General features: G+C 36.5%; 1 protein-coding gene and 1 pseudogene across 6 annotated transcripts in view; one reads left to right on the forward strand and one right to left on the reverse strand.

The window, feature by feature from the left end:
• SENP7 (SUMO specific peptidase 7) overlaps positions 1-23589 on the forward strand; it is a 147704-nt gene that overhangs the window by 2314 nt on the left and 121801 nt on the right. For all 6 annotated transcript variants that reach the window (XM_068546836.1, XM_068546837.1, XM_068546839.1 and 3 more), the window contains exon 2: positions 9349-9401. In XM_068546836.1, the coding sequence (XP_068402937.1) occupies positions 9349-9401 (53 nt within the window). The remainder of the gene's footprint in view (positions 1-9348; positions 9402-23589) is intronic.
• Positions 7654-7736, reverse strand: LOC137766888 (U4 spliceosomal RNA; annotated as a pseudogene).

The raw sequence follows: 23589 nt of genomic DNA on the forward strand, positions 1-23589 counted from the left end.
AGTTTTCCTAAACTTTCTCCTGAACAAGGAAGAACTATGAAGGGTTGCATAGTGTATTGCTCAAAACTCTTTTAGTTGCAAGTAGCAGAAACCCAATTCCAGCTGGTTTAAGCTAAACAAAAAAACAAGCATTTGTGGACTCACGTAACTGACAACTGTAGGAGTTGGATGGCTTCTGGCATGGCTGTTATCTGTTTTAGGCATTGGTTCTCAAGGTATGGTCTGGGAACCTCTGGGTTCCCTGAGTCCCTTTTGGATCTGTGAGCTTACACCATTTTTCATAATTTTAAGACATTGTTTGCCTTTCCCTCTTAATCTTCTACCTGTGTACAGGACAGTTTTCCAGAGGCTACATGACATGTATCACAGCAAATTGAATGCAGAAGCATATAAAGGAAATCATCTGTCTTTTATTAAGTCAGATGTTAAAGAGAGTTGCAAAAAGTAAAATAATGCCATTCTTCTCAATGTTTTGAAACTAAAGTTATTTAAAAAATATTTTAGTTATGTTAACATGCATTGTGTTTATTGTTTAAAATGAGTTAATAAAAATTCTGTAAGTAAAAGAACCACAAAAACTCTGATTACCCTACTTTTCTGGAATGTGGCCATGAATCAGGAATCAAGCATAAAACACCTCTAAGCATGAGAGGAGAAATCACATGGTTTGTATGTTAAAGTTCACTCATGAGAAGCTTCTGAAGGCTTTCTTCCTATTATATTGAATCTATGTGTTTAAGTTATTTATTACCCCAATAAAGATGAATATCTTATTTCCAGGTTTCCAGCATATCAAAGCAGTGAATTAGATGGGGACACAGATAAAAAATTATTGGCACCAGAGACAGGTCTAGTGACAGTTGAATGAAATAATAAAGTGCATGGGTCATTCAAGGGAGAATGACCATTAGAAATGTTTAACAACAACAACAGAAGTATAACAGATATATTAGAGTCATAGATCACAACTTCCAAATGAATTTTTGAATTAAAACAGAAAAGTTGATGTAAATTTCAAGTTATCAACTGTTCAGGCAACAACCTTGGAGATCTGTGTTCATTCTCATTTGCAGTTAAGGATAGATAATTTTTTATAGTACTTAGGTACTAAACAGCGTGCTAAGAATTTTACAAACCTTATAATTCTTTCAAAAACCTTCTGAGGTGGTTATTATTATTTCTGATATACAGATGAGGAACCTGGAATTTAGGGAGGGTAAGCAACTGTTGGCAATACAAGAAGCAGAACCGGGATTCAAAATCTGGTCTTTCTGATTACAAAACATATAATTTTAATCTTTTTTACTGTCATAGGATGTTAGTGAGCCTTACTTGGAAAAAAGGTTTCATGGACAAATAAATGGGACAACTGTAGTTATAAGAAGATATTATTTACTGCAGGATTTTTCAGAGCTTTTGCTATGCTACTGTACGTCTGCCTCTCCAAGAGATTGACTGAATGTGCATTGTTTTTCAGACTTGCTTGATTTTGAAACTCTTCCCTCCTCCCCCAGTTTCAGCTTGAGGATCTAGTGTCCCATGATGATACACCTTTCTTTTTTCAGTAGGTCTAGGTGATGGCTGCATATTATGCAGTGTCTGATGAACCATAATTGAAGTTCAAAACCAGAATCTACAATTAATCATGGTAAAACTACTTTATTTGCAGTGATGTTAGCTGAAGCCATTGGAATGGATAGAATTACCCACAGAAAAAGTATGCAGTGAGAAAAGTCTTGAATCACATATATTTAATTTCAAAGTAAGGAGGAAGAGACACTGGTGAGCAGTTAGGCAGATTAGAAGGAGTTTGATAGGTTTGGGAAGCAAGGGAGAGTGAATGCAATGTAAATCAGAGAGTTAAAGCAGTATGAGGATGCTGGATTTGGCAATTAGTAGGTCACTTTTTTTTTTACCACTGATTTTAGTAGAGCAGTAGGGACAAAAGCCAGATTTCAAGAGGCTAAATGAATGAGTGGTGGTGAGGAAATAGAAGATGAGATGTGAAGGAAAGATTTTGGAACAAGCTTGAGTATGAAATTAGGTAGAAAGGATTATTTAAAAAAGACTATAAAAATCAGGTTTGTATGGCATGGGAAAGAGTTCAGTGGAGAGGGAACGATATCAGGTAGGAGATAATTGATAGGGTGAGGTCTTAGAAGAAATGGGGGAGGATAGACTCAGGACAGTTTGTTAAATAAGACTTGCATAAAGGTGGGAAGATGGATAAAGATATAGATAAATTTTGAGAAGTTAAGGATATTGCAATCATGGCTTCTAAGTGAAATAGGCAAGATCATCTTTTGAGAAAGAGGGACTTTCAAGTGGTATTGGGAGCTCAAAACAGAGTAGGAGGTCAATTAGGGATGAATAAAAGAGCTGTTAACTAATTTTGAAAAAGTATTTGTTAAAACACGTGTGAGTCTGTAGATAGTACCAGTTGTGGTTACTACAGTTATGTGACTTTCTTTAGCAGTGCTTATCAGTCTAGGAGCAAGAATTTGGGGGGAATAAAAGAATTTAGTTTTACTTAGGGTTAAAGGGTATTATACGATGTGGGGGTAAAAAATGGGATCAGTGCGAGTGAGGAAATGGAAGGGTTAAAGGACAGTATGTTGTAGAATGAGAGGTTCACATTTGTGAGCTTGAGAAGTGTAACCCTGTTAAATCCATTTGTGAATGCATGTTGTTGAAATGGGAATGTGATGTGAAGAAGTTTATTGGACTAGAGTAAATTAAGATGAGTCCACTGTACTGAGTGATTTGATTTATGAAAGTTTTAGAGCTTCGGTATGATGGTAGGTTTTAATGATAGAGAGGAAAACTATGAATCAAGTATCAGAATATTCTAGGAATGTTGGAGAGGGTCTTGGGTCAGTACATGGCAATTACAATATGGGTGAGGTAATAATACATACAAGTTTTGGGAATTTTAAAGGAGGAATTATTGCAATAAGGATGAATATTAATTGGAAGTGGTGGCTGGGGCAGGAGGTTGTTAATCCCTTCCCCTGTTTTTGTAAGTGGGAGAGGACTCTTCTTGAGAGAGTCTTAAAAAAATAGTGTAGTAAATAAAAAGATGTATGATGTATAATTTATGTAATAAAAAGTGTTCAGTTAAACTAAGGTGGAGGAAATGTTCAAGGAGAAGATTCAGAATTTAAGGAAATTGTATTGACTTTGGAAAGGAATTTGGTGGGCTGGGGAAGAGCTAGAGAAGAGTGTAGATGAAAACTATACCTCAATAAAAAGGAAAACAAAACAGAGAATATTAAAAAAGACATGTACTCAAGGGTCAAATTAAAAAAAAAAAGAATGTAGTGGAAAGGGTAGAGTGGCATTACCTAAGAGATGAGAGAATAGCAAGGTAATAAGCTGTAGGGATTGAAATCTAGGGTGGTGAATGTGATTCCCAGGCCTGGTGATAGAAGGCAGAGGATTGGAAAGTAGATTAGAGGGGGGATATGGTAACACAGGGAGTGGGTTATGTATAGGACTGAGTAGCTCTAAAGATTCAGACTGGAACTTTGCTGTGATGGTGCTGTCTCAAACCTGCCTCTCAGATGTATAACTCTAATGTGAGTCTTCAATAATTTAGGAGGCTGGCTAATGTGAGCTGCTTCATCACATGTACCTATATTGATAACTCACTTCTTGGCTGCACTTAGCGTTGCACTGTCCTTCCACCCATTTCTCCCTGTCTAAAACTTGTTATCTAAAACTTACTTCAAAGCCCAGTTCAATTGTGCCTTTTCAAGAACTATCTCCTAATTAACTCAAACTTAAAAAATATTCCTATTTTTGAACTTCCATGGGTGTTTGCACCTCTTATTTGATGTTCACCAGATTCCATCATATATTCTAGCTTGCTGAATTGTTTAATCTCTGCTGTTATACTGTTAACTATGTGACAAGGACTGTCTTATTCATTTCCTATCCTCATAGCATCCAGCATGCCTAGAGTGTTCTGGTTAAGAATTCCACCTCTGGAATCAGACCAGTGATGGATTAACATGGTGACCTTGGGCAAGTTATTTGGATTTTTCAAACCTAAATTCTTCATCTATAAAATGGAGATAATGCCATTACTGAACTCACAAGACTTTTGTAAGATTAAATAAAATAATTTGTGTAAAGTACTTAGCATAGTGCCTGGCAATGGTAATTACTGTTATTTAAAATAAATGTTTATGTAATATATGAATGAATGGTTCCACAAGCTCCTTGGGAAAAAGTCATGCTTTCTGATTATTTGACATATATATATAATGGGAATAATCAGAGCGATTTTTCTGTATGCTAATGTAAATACATTAAGCTTTCTTAAAGAGGGGTATTTTAGTATAAAATATTGTAATAATAATAGTTATTTATTTTGCAGTATTTGCCAGACATACTCTAAATACTTTAATATAGACGATCTCCCTTTATTTTGAAATATAGTTGTTTTATTGTGTTAGTTTCAAGTGTACAGCAAAGTGATTCAGCTATATATATGTTTTTCAGATTATTTTCCATTATAGGTATTACAAGATATTGAATATTGTTCCCTGTTTTATACAGTAAATCTATTTTATGTGTAGTAGTTTGTATCTGTTAATCTCGTACTTGTAATTTATCGTTCCGCCCACTCTCTTTCCCCTTTGGTAACCATAAGTTTGTTTTCTATGTCTGAGTCTGTTCCTGTTTTGTATTCAGATTCATTTGTATTAATTTTTACATTCTGCATACAAGTGATATCATATAATATTTATCTTTTTCTGACTTATTTCACTTAATATGATATTCTCTAGGTCCATTCATGTTGCTGCAAATGGCAATATTTCATTCTTTTTTATGGCTGAGTAATATTCCATTATATGTATATATATATATATATATATGTGTGTGTGTGTGTGTGTGTGTGTGTACACACACCACATCTCCTTTATCCAGTCATCTGTTGATGGACAGTTAGGTTGCTTCCATGTCTTGGCTATTATAAATAGTGCTGCTATGAACATTGGGGTGCATGTATCTTTTTGAATTAGAGTTTTCGTCTTTTCTGGATATATGCCCAGGAGTGGGATTGCTGAATCACGGTAGCTCTATTTTTTGTTTGTTTGTTTTTTAATTTAATTTATTTAGTGTATTATTTTTGGCTGTGTTGGGTCTTTGTTGCTGCGTGCGGGCTTTCTCTAGTTGCCGCGAGCGGGGGTTACTCTTCGTTGCAGTGCATGGGCTTCTCATTGCAGTAGCTTCTCTTGTTGCAGAGCATGGGCTCTAGGCGCGTGAGCTTCAGTAGTTGTGGCATGTGGGCTTCAGTAGTTGTGGCTCGCGGGCCCTAGAGCGCAGGCTCAGTAGCTGTGGCGCATGGGCTTAGTTGCTCCATAGCATGTGGGATCTTCCTGGACCAGGGCTCGAACCCATGTCCCCTGCATTGGCAGGTGGATTCTTAACCACTGCGCCACCAGGGAAGCCCCTCTATTTTTTGTTTTTATTTTTTAATTATTTAAAAAAATATTTATTTTATTTATTTATTTTGGCTGTGTTGGGTCTTAGTTGCAGCATGTGGGGTCTTTGTTGTGGTGCTCAGGCTTCTCTTCTCTCTAGTTGTGGTGTGCGGGTTCCAGGGCATGTGGGCTCTGTAGTTGTGGCGTGTGGGGTCCAGAGCGCGTGGACTCTGTAGTTTGTGACACATGGGCTCTCTCGTTGAGGCATGCGAGCTCAGTAGATGTGGCCCTGTGGCATGTGGGATCTTATTTCCCCAACCAGGGATCAAACCCATGTCCCCTCCATTGAAAGGAGGATTCTTTACCACTGGATCACCAGGGAAGTCCCCATTTTCTGTTTTTAAAGGAACCCCCATACTGTTTTCCATAGTGGTGGTACCAACTTACATTCCCACCAACAGTGTAGGAGGGTTCCCTTTTCTCCACACCCTCTCCAGCATTTATTATTTGTAGACTTTTCCATGATAGTTATTCTGACTGGTGTGAGGTGATAACTCATTGTGGTTTTGATTTCCATTTCTCTATTAATTAGCGACATTGAGCATCTTTTCATGTGCCTTTTGGCCATCTGCATGTCTTCTTTGGAAAAATGTCTTCTTAGGTCTTCTGCCCATTTTTTGATTGGGTGGTTTTGTTTTATTTATTTATTTTTTATATTGAGTTGTATGAGCTGTTTGTATATTTTGGAAATTAAGCTCTTGTCAGTCACATCGTTTGCAAATATTTTCTCATTCTGTAGGTTGTCTTTTCATTTTGTTGATGGTTTCCTTTGCTGTGCAAAAGCTTTTAAGTTTGATTAGGTCCCATTTGTTTATTTTTGCTTTTATTTCTTTTGGGAGACTAGACTATGTCACTTTAATCTTAGCAATTGAAAAGCTGGATATTCTCCCCTTTTTAGAGATGAGACACTGAGTTTCAGAGAAGTCACAGCTAGTAAGCCAAGATATAAATTTAGGTTGTTGGACTTTAATATTTTTACTCTAGAGCACTGTGCTATACCAGACAGTCACAAGCAGCGGTGCATCATTTATTAAAATGCTCCATTACCAATCTAGTATGAGATGGAGCAACTCAGTTATAAAACCCCTAAAATTTTGGGAAGTCACAATAGTAGTAACTAAAAGAAATGTGCAAAAACATTCTGCAAAGTAGGATAGAAGCATTTTTTTTTTTAAATTTTATACTTTATTTATTTTTGGCTGTGTTGGGTCTTCGTTTCTGTGCGTGGGCTTTCTCTAGTTGCGGCGAGTGGGGGCCACTCTTCATCGCGGTGTGTGGGCCTCTCACTGTCGCGGCCTCTCTTGTTGCGGAGCACAGGCTCCAGACGCGCAGGCTCAGTAGTTGTGGCTCACGGGCCTAGTTGCCCCGCGGCATGTGGGATCTTCCCAGACCAGGGCTCGAACCCGTGTTGGCAGGCAGATTCTCAGCCACTGCGCCACCAGGGAAGCCCAGATAGAAGCATTTTTAACTCAATGAGTCTGTCTGTGATTTAAGCAACTGATATTCCTTTTTAAAAAATACATATGTTTTATTAAATTGAAAGTTGACTAGAAAGTGAATTTATATAAGAAAGGTTTTCTTACCATTTATCTAAATGTTATATATTTTTGGTAGTCTGAGAAATGCTACTTTATTGAAAATTATTTAAATCTATCGAAAGCTTAAGTATAGAAGTTAAAATAATTTTTACATCAGTGATTGCTCGAGGAAATGCATATGGTGAAATACATGCTATTTTCATGAAATGAGAGAAATTATTTCAGCTATATAGATTTCTGGATAAGCTATAGCCCATTCGTTATAACTGTTATTTTAAAGGTTTTTTATTTTTTAAGTTGAGATATTACATACGGCACAGTACAATATCTTTAGTTTCATGATTTTTTATACTTGTATACATACACTTATATAACTATCACCTAGATCAAGTTACGGAACATTTCTAGCATCTCAGAAGGCTAACTTATATCCCATCCCAGTCAGTCCGTAGTTTTTCCCTGCTCGGGTATTTGCACTATCCTAACTAGTATCAACATAGATTTGTTTTACCTGTTCCTAAATTCCACATAAATAGAATCATACATTCTTCTGCATCTGTTTTGCTCTGAATGTAATGTCTGTGAGATGTATCCATGTTGTGCACAGTAGTAATTCATTCTTTTTTATTACTATGTAGTTTTCAATTAGCAATAATTGCACCTCGGATAAACCTCATTGGCTACAATACTGCCACTGTGTAAAGCTTGTAGTTTTCTATTGTATGAAAAGGTTTATCCATGCTCCTGTGATGGACATTTGGATTGTTTTTAGTTTTTGGCTATTAAGAACAAAGATAACTTAACATTCTTATACATGCCTTTTGGTGGACACAGGCACTCATTTCTCTTGATTAAATATCTAGAAATGTAATTGTTGGACATTGAGTAGGCAGGTGTCTAACTTTAGTAGATACTGACTGGCAAAGTAGATGTATTCATTTACACTTCCACCAGCAGTGGAAGAGACTTCTAGTCTCTTACCAGTACTTGGTATTGTCATTCTTTTTAATTTTACCCTTTCCAAGGGCTGTATAATGGTATTCTCTTGCCATTTTAGTTTGCACTTCCCTAGTAATAATGAAATTGAGCATATTTTCATATGTTTATTGGCCATTTGGACATTCTTTTTTATGGAGTACCTATTCAAGGCTTTTTCCCATTTTGAAGATTGGGTTGTCTTGCCTTTGCTTTATAGGAGTTCTTTATGTGTTCTGGTTATGAGTCCTTTGACAGATATATGTATTATACAGTATTATTAACTATAGTCACCATGCTGTACATAGACACATGAATTATAAATAATCTTCCAGTCTGTGGTTTGCCTTCTCACTCGATGAGGTTTGGTGAACAGAAATTTTTAATTTTAATGAAGTTGAGTTTATTAATTCTTTCCTTTATGGATTAGTACTACTTGAGTCTTGTTTGAGAGATCCTTGCCAACCCCAAGGTCATGAAGATATTCCCCTCATTTTTATTCTAGAAGCTTTATTTGTCTTTGACATTTAAATCTATGATCAATTTAAAAATAATTTTTGATATAGCGTGATGTTTATTACTTATTTGTTTACCTTGTTTGGTTATCAAATTGTGTCAGCATTACTCATGGAAAAGATCATCCCTTTTCCACTGAATTGCAGTGGTGTGTTTGTCATAAATAGGTGATCACATTTGTGTGGGCCTCTACCATTCATTTTTATTATGAAATTTGTGAGAAATTTCAGTGAATTGTAAGTTCCAGGAAGACTTAGGCTGTGTTTAATTTGCTAACTACACTATACCCACTGGCTAGCACAGTGCCAGACACATGATAGACATTCAGTAATTATTTGCTGACTGAATGAAAGAATCATAAAAGAAAATCCCATAGAAGTCTGAAAAATGTTGGTGAGGAAAGACTTAAGCTGTTCTCTGTTGCATAAATGCTTAGATATGTAGCCCTCACCTTCTGTTCTCCTCCCCTGTGGCCCCCCACCCACCATTATAAGAATTTATCTGGTCTTATAGTTCAACCAACATAGATCGAAGACCTACTGGATACTAGGATTTTTGCCAAGGAATTTTTTGTTGAGTTCTTAGAACCAACTTTCTTTCTTTTTTCAATTGTCATCATATTTATATTGTTTAATTGAGAAATTTTGTGAGAATCTGCTACTCTTTGATTATTTTTGACCTTTAGTCCTTCAGGTTCTGTAAAATGTATCAATGTAAATTGTAAATGTAACAAGAAGTTAATTTGAAACAAAAGATAACTGAAAAGATTTATTCTGTTATGTTATCTCATTTAATGTTAAATGATAATTTTTACCATGTCTTTGTAGAAATTGTCACAGAAGGGAAAAGGAAAAAGCCTTCATCTTTGGAGTTACATAAGGTATGTATTAGTTTTGCTCTTAACCTTTGCATTATCTTTAGAGTTAATAATATTGAAAGTATTTTGGTATTTGTCTTTTTAATAAAATTTTAAAGAAAATACTGTAAATCCATAATTAATCAGTGTTTTTGGGGGAATGGTATATCCTAATTAACCAAGGGTTGGCTAGGAAACCCTTTCTGGGACCAGCCTTGTTTAAATCATTGTAAAATTTTCCAGTATACTTTCCAAGTCTTATTTTAGATTTATATAGAACAGAACTCATTTCTTTGATGACTGAATATATTGGAGCACCTGAGGTTCATTCATTTATGATACTGTAGCTGTTGAAGAGCTGTATTCAAGTCATGTGCTGAAATTTACTGTTTGGAATATGTATGTCCTTTTAAACATACTTTTTTCTTCATTTATTTATTTCTTTTATATAAGCCAAGAGTAGCAAAACAAGTAAAATGAAGTTTCTATCTACATAGGAGGTGTTTAAAAAAATTTAATCTGTGTTTTTAGAAAGATAATCTTTTTTTCCTATAGAATTTTGTGATTTAAATGCCATAGTACCTTGATTTGCATTATAATAATTTATTAGAGACTTTTCTCTGAAACATTCTAATTATACACGGAGGACTTTAATTTGGTGTATTTTTTGGAACAAAGAAGGAGAAGAAGAAATTATAAAGGAGGGCTCTGAGAGGAATCAAGAGTACCTTACAAGACCACACAGAGAGCATGGCTTTGGATACTCTTTTTCTACCTTGGCTTACTTCAGACTTGTGGGGTGTGGTTTCTTCATTTAAAATTCTGGGAATTCCCTGGTGGCGCAGTGGTTAAGAATCCACCTGCCAATGCGGGGGACACGGGTTCTATCCCTGGTCCGGGAAGATCCCACATGCCGCAGAGCAACTAAGCCCGTGCGCCACAGCTACTGAGCCTGCACTCTAGAGCCTGTGCGCCACAACTACTGAAGCCCGCGCTCCTAGAGCCCGTGTTCCGCAGCAAGAGGAGCCACCGCCATGAGAAGCCCACACACCACAGTAAAGAATAGCCCCCACTTGCCGCAACTAGAGAAAGCCCACGCGCAGCAATGAAGACCCAACACAGCCCCCCGCCAAAAATAAATAAATAAAGAAAAAAAAGAAAAAATTCTGGATTTAGGGAATTCCCAGGCGGTTCAGTGGTTAGGACTCCATGCTTTCACTGCTATGGGCCTGGGTTCGATCCCTTGTCGGGGAACTAAGATCCCACAAGCTGTGCCATGCGGCCAAAAAAATTCTGGATTTAGCTTAAGTGAGGTAGATGAGGGAGTTAAAAAAGAAATTTTACATTGCTATTATACCCAGTTTTATTATTTATTTATGTATTTGATTTTTAAGAATTTTTATTGGAGTATAGTTGATTTACAAGGTTGTGTTAGTTTTAGGTGTACAGCAAATGAATCAGTTATATATATATCCACTCTTTTTTAGATTCTTTTCCCATATAGGTCATTATAGAGTATGGAGTAGAGTTCCCTGTGCTACACAGGGAACTTATTAGTTATCTATTTTATGTGTAGTAGTGTGTATATGACAATCCCAGTCTCCCAGTTTATCCCTCCCCCCACCCCTTTCTCTTCTAGTAACCATAAGTTTGTTTTCTACGTCTGTGTGGCAAGCGGGGCCCACTCTTCATCGCGGTGCACGGGCCTCTCACTATCGCGGCCTCTCTTGTTGCGGAGCACAGGCTCCAGACGCGCAGGCTCAGTAGTTGTGGCTCACGGGCCTAGTTGCTCCGCGGCATGTGGGATCCTCCCAGACCAGGGCTCGAACCCGTGTCCCCTGCATTAGCAGGCAGACTCTCAACCACTGTGCCACCAGGGAAGCCCTATACCAGTTTTTAGGTGCCACATATAAGCAATATCATATGATATTTGTCTTTCTCTGTCTGACTTACTTTACTTAGTGTGACAATCTCTAGGTCCATCTGTGTTGCTGCAAATGGCATTATTTTGTTCTTTTTTATGGCTGAGTAATATTCCATTGTATATAGTGCCACATCTTCTTTATCCATTCATCCGTGGATGGACACTTAGTTTGCTTCCATGTCCTGGCTATTGTAAATAGAGCTGCAATGAACATTGTGGTATATGACTCTTTTTGAATTATGGTTTGCTCAGGGTATATGCCCAGTAGCGGGATTGCTGGGTCGTATGGTAGTTCTATTTTTAGTTTTTTAAGAAACCTGCATACTGTTCTCCTTAGTGGCTGTATCAGTTTACATTCCCACCAACAGTGCAAGAGGGTTCCCTTTTCTCCACACCCTCTCCAGCATTTATTGTTTGTAGATTTTTTGATGATGGCCATTCTGACTGGTGTGAGGTGATACCTCATTGTAGTTTTGATTTTCATTTCTCTAATAATTAGTGATGTTGAGCATCTTTTCATGTGCTTTTTGGCCATCTGTATGTCTTCTTTGGAAAAATGGGAAAAATGTACATTTAGATCTTCCTCCCATTTAAAAAATATTATTATTATTATTATTTTTATTATTTTGGCCACACCGCATGGCATGTGGGATCTTAGTTCCCTGTCCAGGGATTGAACCCCCACCCCCTACATTGGAAGCGTGGTGTCTTAACCACTGGACCGCCAGGGAAGTCCCTGTTTGTGTTTTTGATTGGGTTGTTTGTTTTTTTATATTGAGCTGCATTAGCTGTTTGTATATTTTGGAGATTAATCCCTTGTTGGTCACTTCATTTGCAAATATTTTCTCCCATTTTGAGGGTTGTCTTTTTGTTTTGTTTATGATTTCCTTTGCTGTGCAAAAGGTTTTAAGTTTAATTAGGTCCCATTTGTTTGTTTTTGTTTTTATTTTCATTACTCTAAGAGGTGGATCCAAAAAGATATCGCTGCTATTTATGTCAAGAGTGTTCTGCCTATGTTTTCCTCTAAGAGTTTTATAGTACCTGACCTTACATTTAGGTCTTTTTTCAAAAAAATTTATTTATTTATTTATTTTTGGCTGCATTGGGTTGGTCTTCATTGCTGTGCGCAGGCTTTCCCTAGTTGTGGCAAGCGGGGGCCACTCTCCATTGCAGTGCGTGGGCTTCTCACTGCAGTGGCCTGTCTTGTTGCAGAGCACAGGCTCTAGGCACATGGGCTTCAGTAGTTGTGGCATGCGGGCTCAGTAGTTGTGGCTCACGGGCTCTAGAGCACAGGCTCAGGAGCTGTGGCACATGGGCTTAGTTGCTCTGCGGCATGTGGGAGCCTCCCAGACCAGGACTTGAACCCGTGTCCCCTGCATTGGCAGGCGGATTCTCAACCACTGCGCCACCAGGGAAGTCCCCATTTAGGTCTTTAATCCAATTTGAGTTTACTTGTGTGTATGTATACCTGGTTTTAAATACCTCTGTATTGACTGCTACTTCTTTGCCGCTTAATACCTTCAGTGAAGTGAAATGCTTTGCTTTAGGACATTGCTTTATGCATCTTGCTCTGAAACTCCACCATTAGAAATTCATAATTTGTATTATGAATTTGTATTATGAATGTACTGATTAAATACATTTCTCTTATTTTTAGTTGTACAGCAATGTTTTTTAAAACTTAATTTTCAAGTAACTTTAAATTTACAGAAATAGTACAGTTTCCATCTACCCTTCACTCAGCTTCCCCCAGTGTTAATGTCTTACATAACCATAGTACAGTTATCAATATAAAGAAATTAACATGGGTATATTTTAAGCTATAGACATTATTTGGATTTCTTCAATTTTTCACTAATGTCATTTTTCTGTTTTAGGATCCAATTCAGGATCTCACATTGCATTGATTTCCTTAAGTCTATGACAGTTCTTGTCTTTTTTCTTTCATGACCATGACACTTTTAAAGAATACTAGGCAATATTTTGTTGAATCCCTCAGTTTGGGTTTGTCTTATGTTTCTAATCATGTGTGATTAGATTAAGGTTGTGGCTTTTTGAGAAGAATACCACAGAAGTGGTGTGCCCTTCTCAGTGTGTCCTATCAGGGGTACATAAGATGATATGTCTTATTACTGGTGATGTCAATCTTGATCACCTGGTTAAGATGGTGTCTGCATGGTTACTCCATTGTAAAGTTATTCTTTATCTTTAATAAATAGATATCTTGGGAGAGCTGTCTTGTGTTTTTTCCCCCAGTTTTATTGAGGTATAATTGACATATAGCACTCTATAAGGTGTACAGTATAATGATTTTTCTTACATACATCATGAAATGATTACCACAGTAGGTTTAGTGAACATCCATCATCTCATATAGATACAACATTAAAGAAATAGAAATTTTTTCCCTTGTGATGAGAACTCTTTGGATTTATTCTTTTAACAACTTCTATTTATAACGTACATCAGTGTTCATTATCTTTATCATGTTGTATGTTACATCCCTAGTACTTATTTATCTTACAATTGGAAGTTTGTATTGGGAGAGATATTTTGAATCTATGCAAATATACTGTTTCTTCTTAAACATCCACCCACCGTTTTAGCGTTTAGCAGTGGATCTTGCTTGCAACAGTTAAAATACGATATTCTATTGGTGATTTTCTATTTTCTTCATTCTCTCTATATTTATTAAAATTCTTCTGGAAGGGACAGCTGTCCCTCTTGTCTCACTTATTTATTCAATTATTTACATATATCAACATGGACTTATAGGTATTTATTTTATTGTGTGTATTATAATCTACTACTGTCATTACTGGTTTTGTTGATCAAAGTATTCCAGCTTTGGCATTGGAAGTTCTTTCAGGATGGCTCTTGTGCCCTTTTGACATGCTCCTATGTTTGTTTTTTTTTTTTTTTGAGCTCTTCCTTACTTTCTGGTACTATAAGATACTTTCCAAGGAGCTCTGGTTTTTTAAATTCAAGAATAGTATTCAGAAACCCAGGTCAGGGTGCTAGATGTGCTCATTGCTGCTGGGGTGTCATCATTTCTAGGCTCTCTCAATAGACAGGACTAGAAGAATATATGTATACTAACTCATACATATATATACATATCTGTATTTATTTCTCTATCTGCTTATCTATACATCTAAAGAAACCCCCATGAGTTCAGTACTGTTACTTCTGATTCCAATCCAATACCACAGGGCTTATTTTAGCCTGCCCTCTTTCCTTATTTATTTATTTTTTAATATTTATTTATTTGGCCGTGCCGGGTCTTAGTTGTGGCATGCGAGATATTTGTTGCGGCACGTGGGATCTTTAGTTGCAGCCTGTGAACTCTTAGTTGCGGCACGTGGGATCCAGTTCTCTGACCAGGGATCAAACCTCCGGCCCCCTGTGGAGTCTTAGCCACTGGACCACCAGGGAAGTCCCCTTCTTTGCTTATTTTTAACTTTTCTATCTCTCAGTATCTACAGTATATTTTCTTATTTGTTCAACCATAATATGCACATAAAGTTGTGGTACTGCTCTTTAAAAATGTAGAATTTTTTAGAATATTGGCATATTAAATTCTTGTTAGCAGTAAATATTATTGCTTTTTCTCTCAAGGCAGCTAGGGAAATAAATCACTGAAAGGATTAAAGTTTTGATTGTTATAGGGACAAGACTCTGATATAGTTTGAGTTTAAGTGTTTTAAAAAAATATTTCTAAATCAATACTAGATTGTTGTGAAGAAATTAGAAAATTCAGTTGAACAAAAAGAATACCACCTGGACACGGTTAAAATTAACACTTAAGTGTATATCCTACTAATTTGTCTGCATAGCTGTATATCTATCTATAGTAAACTAAACAAATATTTAAATATTAATGGTTGAAAACCACAAAATACTATTTTATAATTTATTTTTTCTACTTAACTATGTATTATAAACATTTTCTGAAATCAAGTTTAAAGCATTGCTCAGTAGATACTTATTGGGTGCTTAACATGTACTGGACACTATACTAGGCATAAGTACCAGGGAAGCAGTGGTAAACATTTTCAATGACTGCATTATATTCCACTGTAGGGATGTATCACATTTAATTTAACCACTATCCTGTCATTATATTTTTGAATTGTTTTCAATTAAAAAATTATAAATTGTACTGCAGTTATTATCCTTGTAGCTAAATCTTTGGAACATCATTATCTACTAATTATTCCTGGCCTTTTGATAGGTGCTGGAACTAGATTAACTCAAGGCTTATATCTCTGGATAGATGTAGAGTAAGAGTGTGAACACTTTGAATTCTGCTAATGGGGAGATCCATAGTCTTTGGCTTTTTAAATGAGGAGGTTGATACTGAAAACTAAAAACCAAGACTTTCATTCTTCTTTGGTAAGTCATAGGCATATCTTTGAGCAGACCCCAAATTTTCCCTAAATAATAGTTCTACATCTATGTAGTATCTGAAGAGATAAGTGATTAAGGTTCTGAAGTTCTGTATTAAGAATATGGCAGAGATCATTTCATCTTGTAAGAAGCATATGTTAGCAACGCATAACTTGTCGATAGAATCTAGCGTATTCACCCCCCCCATTATCTTCTTTTGATAGCATTCTCTTTTTGAGGGCATACTGTAATGAATTAGGTATAAAATGAACCTCAGAGTGACTGTGTGAATTGATTTGCTGAAAGGCTTGTTTAGTGTTACATTTAAACATTAGTAAGTAAAATAAAATGAATGTTCTTGAGCTTTGTTTTTGGGAAGTTGTTAGAGTTCTATCAATGTATTTAAGTATAACTTGAAGGGAAGGGGGTTTAGAACCCTATTTTGCCTTAAAGGATTAAATTTCGATCTTTAAAGTATTAGGAGAGTATTGAAAATATTTGAAAGTATCAGGAGTCCGTTCTGATTCTTGTAATGGAATTATAATATAGGCTTTGCAGAATCATTAGTGGCTTAGAAGCTCTGTTGATTGTACACAATTGAGATCATGATTAAAATTTGTCAAAGAATAGATCAGATTGTTGTAAAGAGACAGACATTTTTATGATTTAATCATTAAGAAAAAAGTGAGTGTAGAAAAATTTGACAGAGTAGTTAGTTGTACCTAAAATCTGCTTGCCACGCATATACAATATTAGACCGAGAGATTTAGATCTGTAATTTATTGACCAGGAAGCTGCAGCAGAGGTTTTTCTGGAGCTTTAGATGTTTATTTTTTCTTGCTTTTAATGGTTGCATGGTATTCCTATTAAAAAATAAAACATTTGGAAACTGTAGGAAAACACAAAAATGAAAATAAAAATCACTCCTTATATTAGCATTCAGAGCTAGTCACTGGTAAACATTTTTGTGTGTATCCTTTCACATTTGTTTTCCATACATGGATTTTTTTTTTTTTTTGCCTGATAAAAGAGAGATCATTGTGAAGATACGATTTTCTTTATTACTTATATTGGAAATAATTTCTTATATCATTTGTTATCCTGGAACATGTATTTTAATAACTACTGTATAGTATCTCATTATTTGTCTTTACAGTAATTTTATTTGTGTTCTTTTATTATCATTGTTTCTATTTTTTCTATACTATAAATAATATATAGTCTATGTTCCTGTTCATAAATGTTTGTATGTATATACAGTTGGTCCTTGAACACAATGGATTTGAACTGCTTCAGTCCACTTATACACAGAGGTTTTGAAAATAAATCCTGTAGTACTACACGATCTGTGGTTGGTTGAACCTGAGGATGTGGAACTATGGATACATAAGGCTGATTATAAAGTTACTCAAATTTTCAATTGTGCAGGGGTCGGTGCCCCAACTCCTGAATTGTTCAAGGGTCTACTGTACTTTGATTTTCAAACCTTTTGATGCTTGTTTAGAGTTTTAATAAATTTCCAGATTTCATATGTTTATACTTTTAGGGGAAGTAGAGAGCTCCTTTTTTTGAAGATAGGGTAAATTATATTTTGTGTCCATCCTAATGGAAGTATACATGAATATTTATTAGGGTAAATAATTTATTAACATTGAGTCTAATCCACTCACAGGTAAAATAATAAAAACTAATTACTGTAAAAAAAAGAATATAAAATCTTCCACAGAAGACATCAGCAGTCTTTTATTTTTACAAAATACTCAACACCTATACCCAACTCTTTTAAAAATATCAGCTGCTCTCCTTCAAGTTTGAACTTGGTATCTTTTTAGGTTATTACTAGGGCTGTGTAACAGATTATCCCCAAACTTAGTGGTTTAAACTTATTTGGCTCATGAATCTGCTGTCTGGGCAGGGTTCAATTGGAGATAGCTTTTCTTGGTTTCATTTGGAGTTAGCTAGGTTTGCTTGGGGGCTGAGGCCTGGAATCATCTTAAAGGATCACTCACTCACTTATCTTGATACCTGTGTTTGGAAGCCTCATGTATCTTGGTATATATCTGTTCTTTTTAGCCTTCTCATGAGATCTTTGCAGCACAGCAGCTTCAGGGTATCCAAGATTTTTTTAACCTATGGCTTAGGGCTCCCAAGGCATGTATACTGAGAGACAGAGAGAGACGGAAAAAAAGAAGGAGGAAGGAAGGGAAAACACACAAATATTGATACATGAAAGCTAGGCTGAAGCAGTGTAGCTATACATAATGCTTTTTATGATCTAGGCTTGGAAGTCATAGGCCTACCCAGATTCAAGGGGAAGGAACATAGACTGCACCTGATGTTGGAGAACTGGTCAGTATCACATTGTAAGAAGAGCATGTGGTTGTAGAATATTGATATGGCCATCATTGGAAAATACAGTATGCCACAGTATCTAATGTAGCCTAAATATCCTACTCACAAAGGATCCATGGGTGTGAACAGCATGAAGCCCTTGTCTTACTCCCTGAAAAAACAACTGTTGTTCCCTAATTAAGAATATAAAGGAAATGATTGATTTAGAGATAATGTTATTTTTGCAGATGAAGAATTATAAAGAGGTACTTTTTATATAAATTAAATATAAATAATTAACGTGTTACTGATGCCCAGGAGGATTAACTCCAGGGTACTAATGAAATAAAAGTGTTCAGATACCCTTTCTTCACATTTATTTTATCCTCCTAACTTACGCTTTACTGTCATTGAAGTCATTTTATCGTTGTCACTGGTTGTAGTTGATACAGTGCTTATTATATGTTATGTAATAAGCTGAACTTGATGCTTAACCATCATTTATAATGTGCAAGTTAAATTATTTTAAGTTCTAAACAAATGATTTCAAACTTGTGGCTACACTATATCCATCCATTCATTTGTTTATTCAGTGTATCATGAGCCATACACTTTGGAGATGTAAAGGTGACTAAGGGTACTCTCTTTAAGGACCTCCACAGTCTGGAGAAGAAGACAGACATGTAGACAAATAATTATAGTATGATATGTGTTAATACAAATTACCAAGTACTAACACCCAGAGAAAGGAACGCCTTGGTGTGGGAGTGTTGACTGTGTGGATAAGAGAATAATTTTGTGCAGAATCTGAGGTATTTAACAGGGGAGAAATAGAGGGAAGAGCATTCTAGGTTGAAGGAGCAGTACGTACAGAGGTGTAGAGACGTATGCTTGAAGAAGGTTGAGCAAACTCAATGGGGTTGGGGTGTAGAGTTTGTGATATGTGGATGATGTCAAAGAGCCCAGATTGTTAAGAGTTTTATATATAAGTAATGGGCCCTATTGTTGTATTTTAAGATTGTAACCATAATGAGATTTGTGTGTTAGAGACCTCTGGGGATAGTGTTTGAAAGATTAGAAGGGGAAGAAACTGAAAGTAAGAATAGTTAAGAAGTTATTTTTGGGGGAACGTTCAAGATGGCAGAGGAGTAAGACGTGGAGATCACCTTCCTCCCGACAGATACATCAAAAATACATCTACATGTGGAACAACTCTTACAGAACACCTACTGAACGCTGGCAGAAGACTTCAGACCTCCCAAAAGTCAAGAAACTCCCCACGTACCTGGGTAGGGCAAAAGAAAAAAGGAAAAATCGAGACAAAAGGATAGGGATGGGACTTGCACCTCTGGGCAGGAGCAGCAGATTAAATCTCCACAATCAACTTGATGTACCCTGCATCTCTGGAATACCTGAATAGACAATGAATCATCCCAAAACTGAGGTGATGGACTTTGGGAGCAACTGTAGACTTGGGGTTTGCTTTCTGCATCTAATTTGTTTCTGGATTTATGTTTATCTTAGTTTAGTATTTAGAGCTTATTATCATGGGTAGATCTGTTCATTGATTGGTTGCTCTCTTCCTTTTTATATATATATATATATATATATTTTTTTTTTCCTTTTTCTCTTTTTGTGAGTGTGTATGCGTATGCTTTCTGTGATTTTTGTCTGTATAGCTTTGCTTTTACAATTTGTCCTAGGGTTCTGTCGGTTTTTTGGTTTTTTTTGGGTGTAGTTTTTCGCGCTTGTTATCATTGGTGGATTTGTTTTTGGTTTGGTTACTCTCTTCTTTCTTTTCTTTTTTTTTTCTTTTTAATATTTTTTAAATTTTTATTTTAATTATTTTATTTTCTATTTTTTTCCTCCTTCCTCCCTTCCTTCCTTTCATCCCTCCCTCCTTCCCTTCCTCCCTCCCTCCCTCCCTCTCTCCCTTTCTTCCTCTCCTTTTTCTTCTGAGCCGCGTGGCTGACAGGGTCTTGGTGCTCCGGCCGGGTGTCAGGCCGGAGCCTCTGAGGTGGGAGAGCTGAGTTCAGGATATTGGCCCACCAGAGGCCTCCCAGCCCCACGTAATATCAAACGGTGAAAGCTCTCCCAGAGATCTCCATCTCAATGCTACGAGCCAGCTCCACTCAACGACCAGCAAGCTACAGTGCTGGACACCCTGTGCCAAACAACTAGCAAGACAGGAACACAACCCCACCCATTAGCAGAGAGGCTGCCTAAAATCATAGTAAGTTCACAGACACCCCAAAACACACCACTGGATGCGGTCCTGTCCACCGGAAAGATGAGATGCAGCCTAATCCACCAGAACACAGGCAGCAGTCCCCTCCACCAGGAAGCCTACACAACCCACTGAACCAACCTTAACCTACTGGGGCAGACACCAAAAACAACAGGAACTATGAACTTGCAGCCTGTGAAAAGGAGACCCCAAACACAGTAAGTTAAGCAAAATGAGAAGACAGAGAAATACACAGCAGATGAAGGAGCAAGGTAAAAACCCACCAGACCAAACCAATGAAGAGGAAATAGGCAGTCTACCTGAAAAAGAATTCAGAGTAATGATAGAAAAGATGATTCAAAATCTTGGAAATAGAATGGAGGAAATACGAGAAACGTTTAACAAGGACCTAGAAGAACTAAAGAGCAAACAAACAATGATGAACACCACAATAAATGAAATTAAAAATTCTCTAGAAGGAATCGATAGCAGAATAACTGAGGCAGAAGAACGGATAAGTGACCTGGAAGATAAAATAGTGGAAATAACTACTGCAGAGCAGAATAAAGAAAAAAGAATGACAAGAATTGAGGACAGTCTCAGAGACCTCTGGGACAACATTAAACGCACCAACATTCAAAATATAGGGGTCCCAGAAGAAGAAGAGAAAAAGAAAGGGACTGAGAAAATATTTGAAGAGATTATAGTTAAAAACTTCCCTAATATGGGAAAGGAAATAGTCAACTCCAGGAAATGCAGAGATTCCCATACAGGATAAATCCAAGGAGAAACACGCCAAGACACATATTAATCAAACTATCAAAAATTAAATACAAAGAACAAATATTAAAAGCAGCAAGGGAAAAACAACAAATAACATACAAGGGGATCCCCATAAGGTTAACAGCTGATCTTTCAGCAGAGACTCTGCAAGCCAGAAGGGAGTGGCAGGACATATTTTAAGTGATGAAGGGGAAAACCTACAACCAAGACTACTCTACCCAGCCAGGATCTCATTCAGATTTGACGGAGAAATTAAAACCTTTACAGACAAGCAAAAGCTAGGAGAATTCAGCACCACCAAACCAGCTTTACAACAAATGCTAAAGGAACTTCTCTAGGCAGGAAACACAAGAGAAGGAAAAGACCTACAAAAACAAACCCAAAACAATTAAGAAAATGGTAATAGGAACATAAATATCAATAACTACGTTAAATGTAAATGGATTAAATGCTCCAACCAAAAGACATAGACTGGCTGAATGGATACAAAAACAAGAACTGTATATATGTTGTCTACAAGAGACCCACTTCAGACCTAGGGACACATACAGACTGAAAGTGAGGGGATGGAAAAAGATATTCCATGCAAATGGAAATCAAAAGAAAGCTGGAGTAGCAATTGTCATATCAGACAAAATAGACTTTAAAATAAAGACTATTACAAGAGACAAAGAAGGACACTGCATAATGATCAAGGGATCAATCCAAGAAGAAGGTATAACAACTGTAAATATTTATGCACCCAACATAGGAGCACCTCAATACATAAGGCAAATGCTAACAGCCATAAGAGGGGAAATTGACACTAACACAATCATAGTAGGGGACTTTAATACCCTACTTTCACTAATGGTCAGATCATCCAAAATGAAAATAAATGAAACATAAGGTTTAAATGATACATTAAACAAGATGGACTTAATTGATACTTATAGGACATTCCATCCGAAAACAACAGAATACACTTTCTTCTCAAGTGCTCATGGAACATTCTCCAGGATAGATCACATCTTGGGTCACAAATCAAGCCTTGGTAAGTTTAAGAAAATTGAAATCATGTTAAGTATCTTTTTCAACCACAACGCTATAAGACTAGATATCAGTTACAGGAAAAAATCTGTAAAAAATACAAACACATCGAAGCTAAACAATACACTACTAAATAACCAAGAGATCAGTGAAGAAATCAAAGAGGAAATCAGAAAATACCTAGACACAAATGACAATGAAAACACAACGACCCAAAACCTATGGGATGCAGAAAAAGCAGTTCTAAGAGGGAAGTTTATAGCAATACAGTCCTACCTCAAGAAACAAGAAACATCTCAAATAAACAAGCTAACCTGACACCTAAAGCAATTGGAGAAAGAAGGACAAAAACCCCCCAAAGTTAGCAGAAGGAAAGAAATCGTAAAGATCAGATCCGAAATGAATGAAAAAGAAATGAAGGAAACGATAGTAAAGATCAATAAAACTAAAAGCTGATTCTTTGAGAAGATGAACAAAATTGATAAACCATTAGCCAGACTCATCAAGCAAAAATGGGAGACGACTCAAATCAATAGGATTAGAAATGAAAAAGGAGAGCTAACAACTGGCACTGTAGAAATACAAAGGATCATGAGATTACTACAAGCAACCATATGCCAGTAAAATGCACAACCTGGAAGAAATGGACAAATTCTTAGAAAACACAATCTTCTGAGACTGAACCAGGAAGAAATAGAAAATATGAACAGACCAATCACAAGCACTGAAATTGAAACTGTGATTAAAAATCTTCCAACAAACAAAGGCACAGGACCAGATGGCTTCACAGGTGAATTCTATCAAACATTTGGAGAAGAGCTAACACCTATCCTTCTCAAACTCTTCCAAAATATAGCAGAGGGAGGAACACCCCCAAACTCATTCTACGAGTCCACCATCACTTTGATACCACAGCCAGACAAAGGTGTCCCCCAAAAAATCAAACTACAGGCCAATATCACAGATGAACATAGATGCAAAAATCCTCAACAGAATACTAGCAAACAGAATCCAACAGCTCATTAAAAGGATCATACACCATGATCAAGTGGGGTTTATCCCAGGAATGCAAGGATTCTTCAATATATGCAAATCCATCAAGGTGATACACCATATTAACCAGCTGAAGGATAAAAACCATATGATCATCTCAATAGATGCAGAAAAAGCTTTCCACAAAATTCAACAGTGATTTATGATAAAAACCCTCCAGAAAGTAGGCATAGAGGGAACCTACCTCAACATAATAAAGGCTATATATGACAAACCAACAGCCAACATCATTTTCAATGGTGAAAAACTGAAACCATTTCCACCAAGATCAGGAAGAAGACAAGGTTGCCCACTCTCACCACTGTTATTCAACATAGTTTTGGAAGTTTCAGCCACAGCAGTCAGAGAAGAAAAAGAAATAAAAGGAATCCAAATCAGAAAAGGAGAAGTAAAACTGTCACTGTTTGCAAATGACATGATACTATACATAGAGAGTCCTAAATATGCTACCAGAAAAGTACTAGAGCTAATCAGTG

The sequence above is a fragment of the Eschrichtius robustus genome, chromosome 6 (genome assembly GCF_028021215.1).
Source record: "Eschrichtius robustus isolate mEscRob2 chromosome 6, mEscRob2.pri, whole genome shotgun sequence".
NCBI lineage: Eukaryota > Metazoa > Chordata > Mammalia > Artiodactyla > Eschrichtiidae > Eschrichtius > Eschrichtius robustus.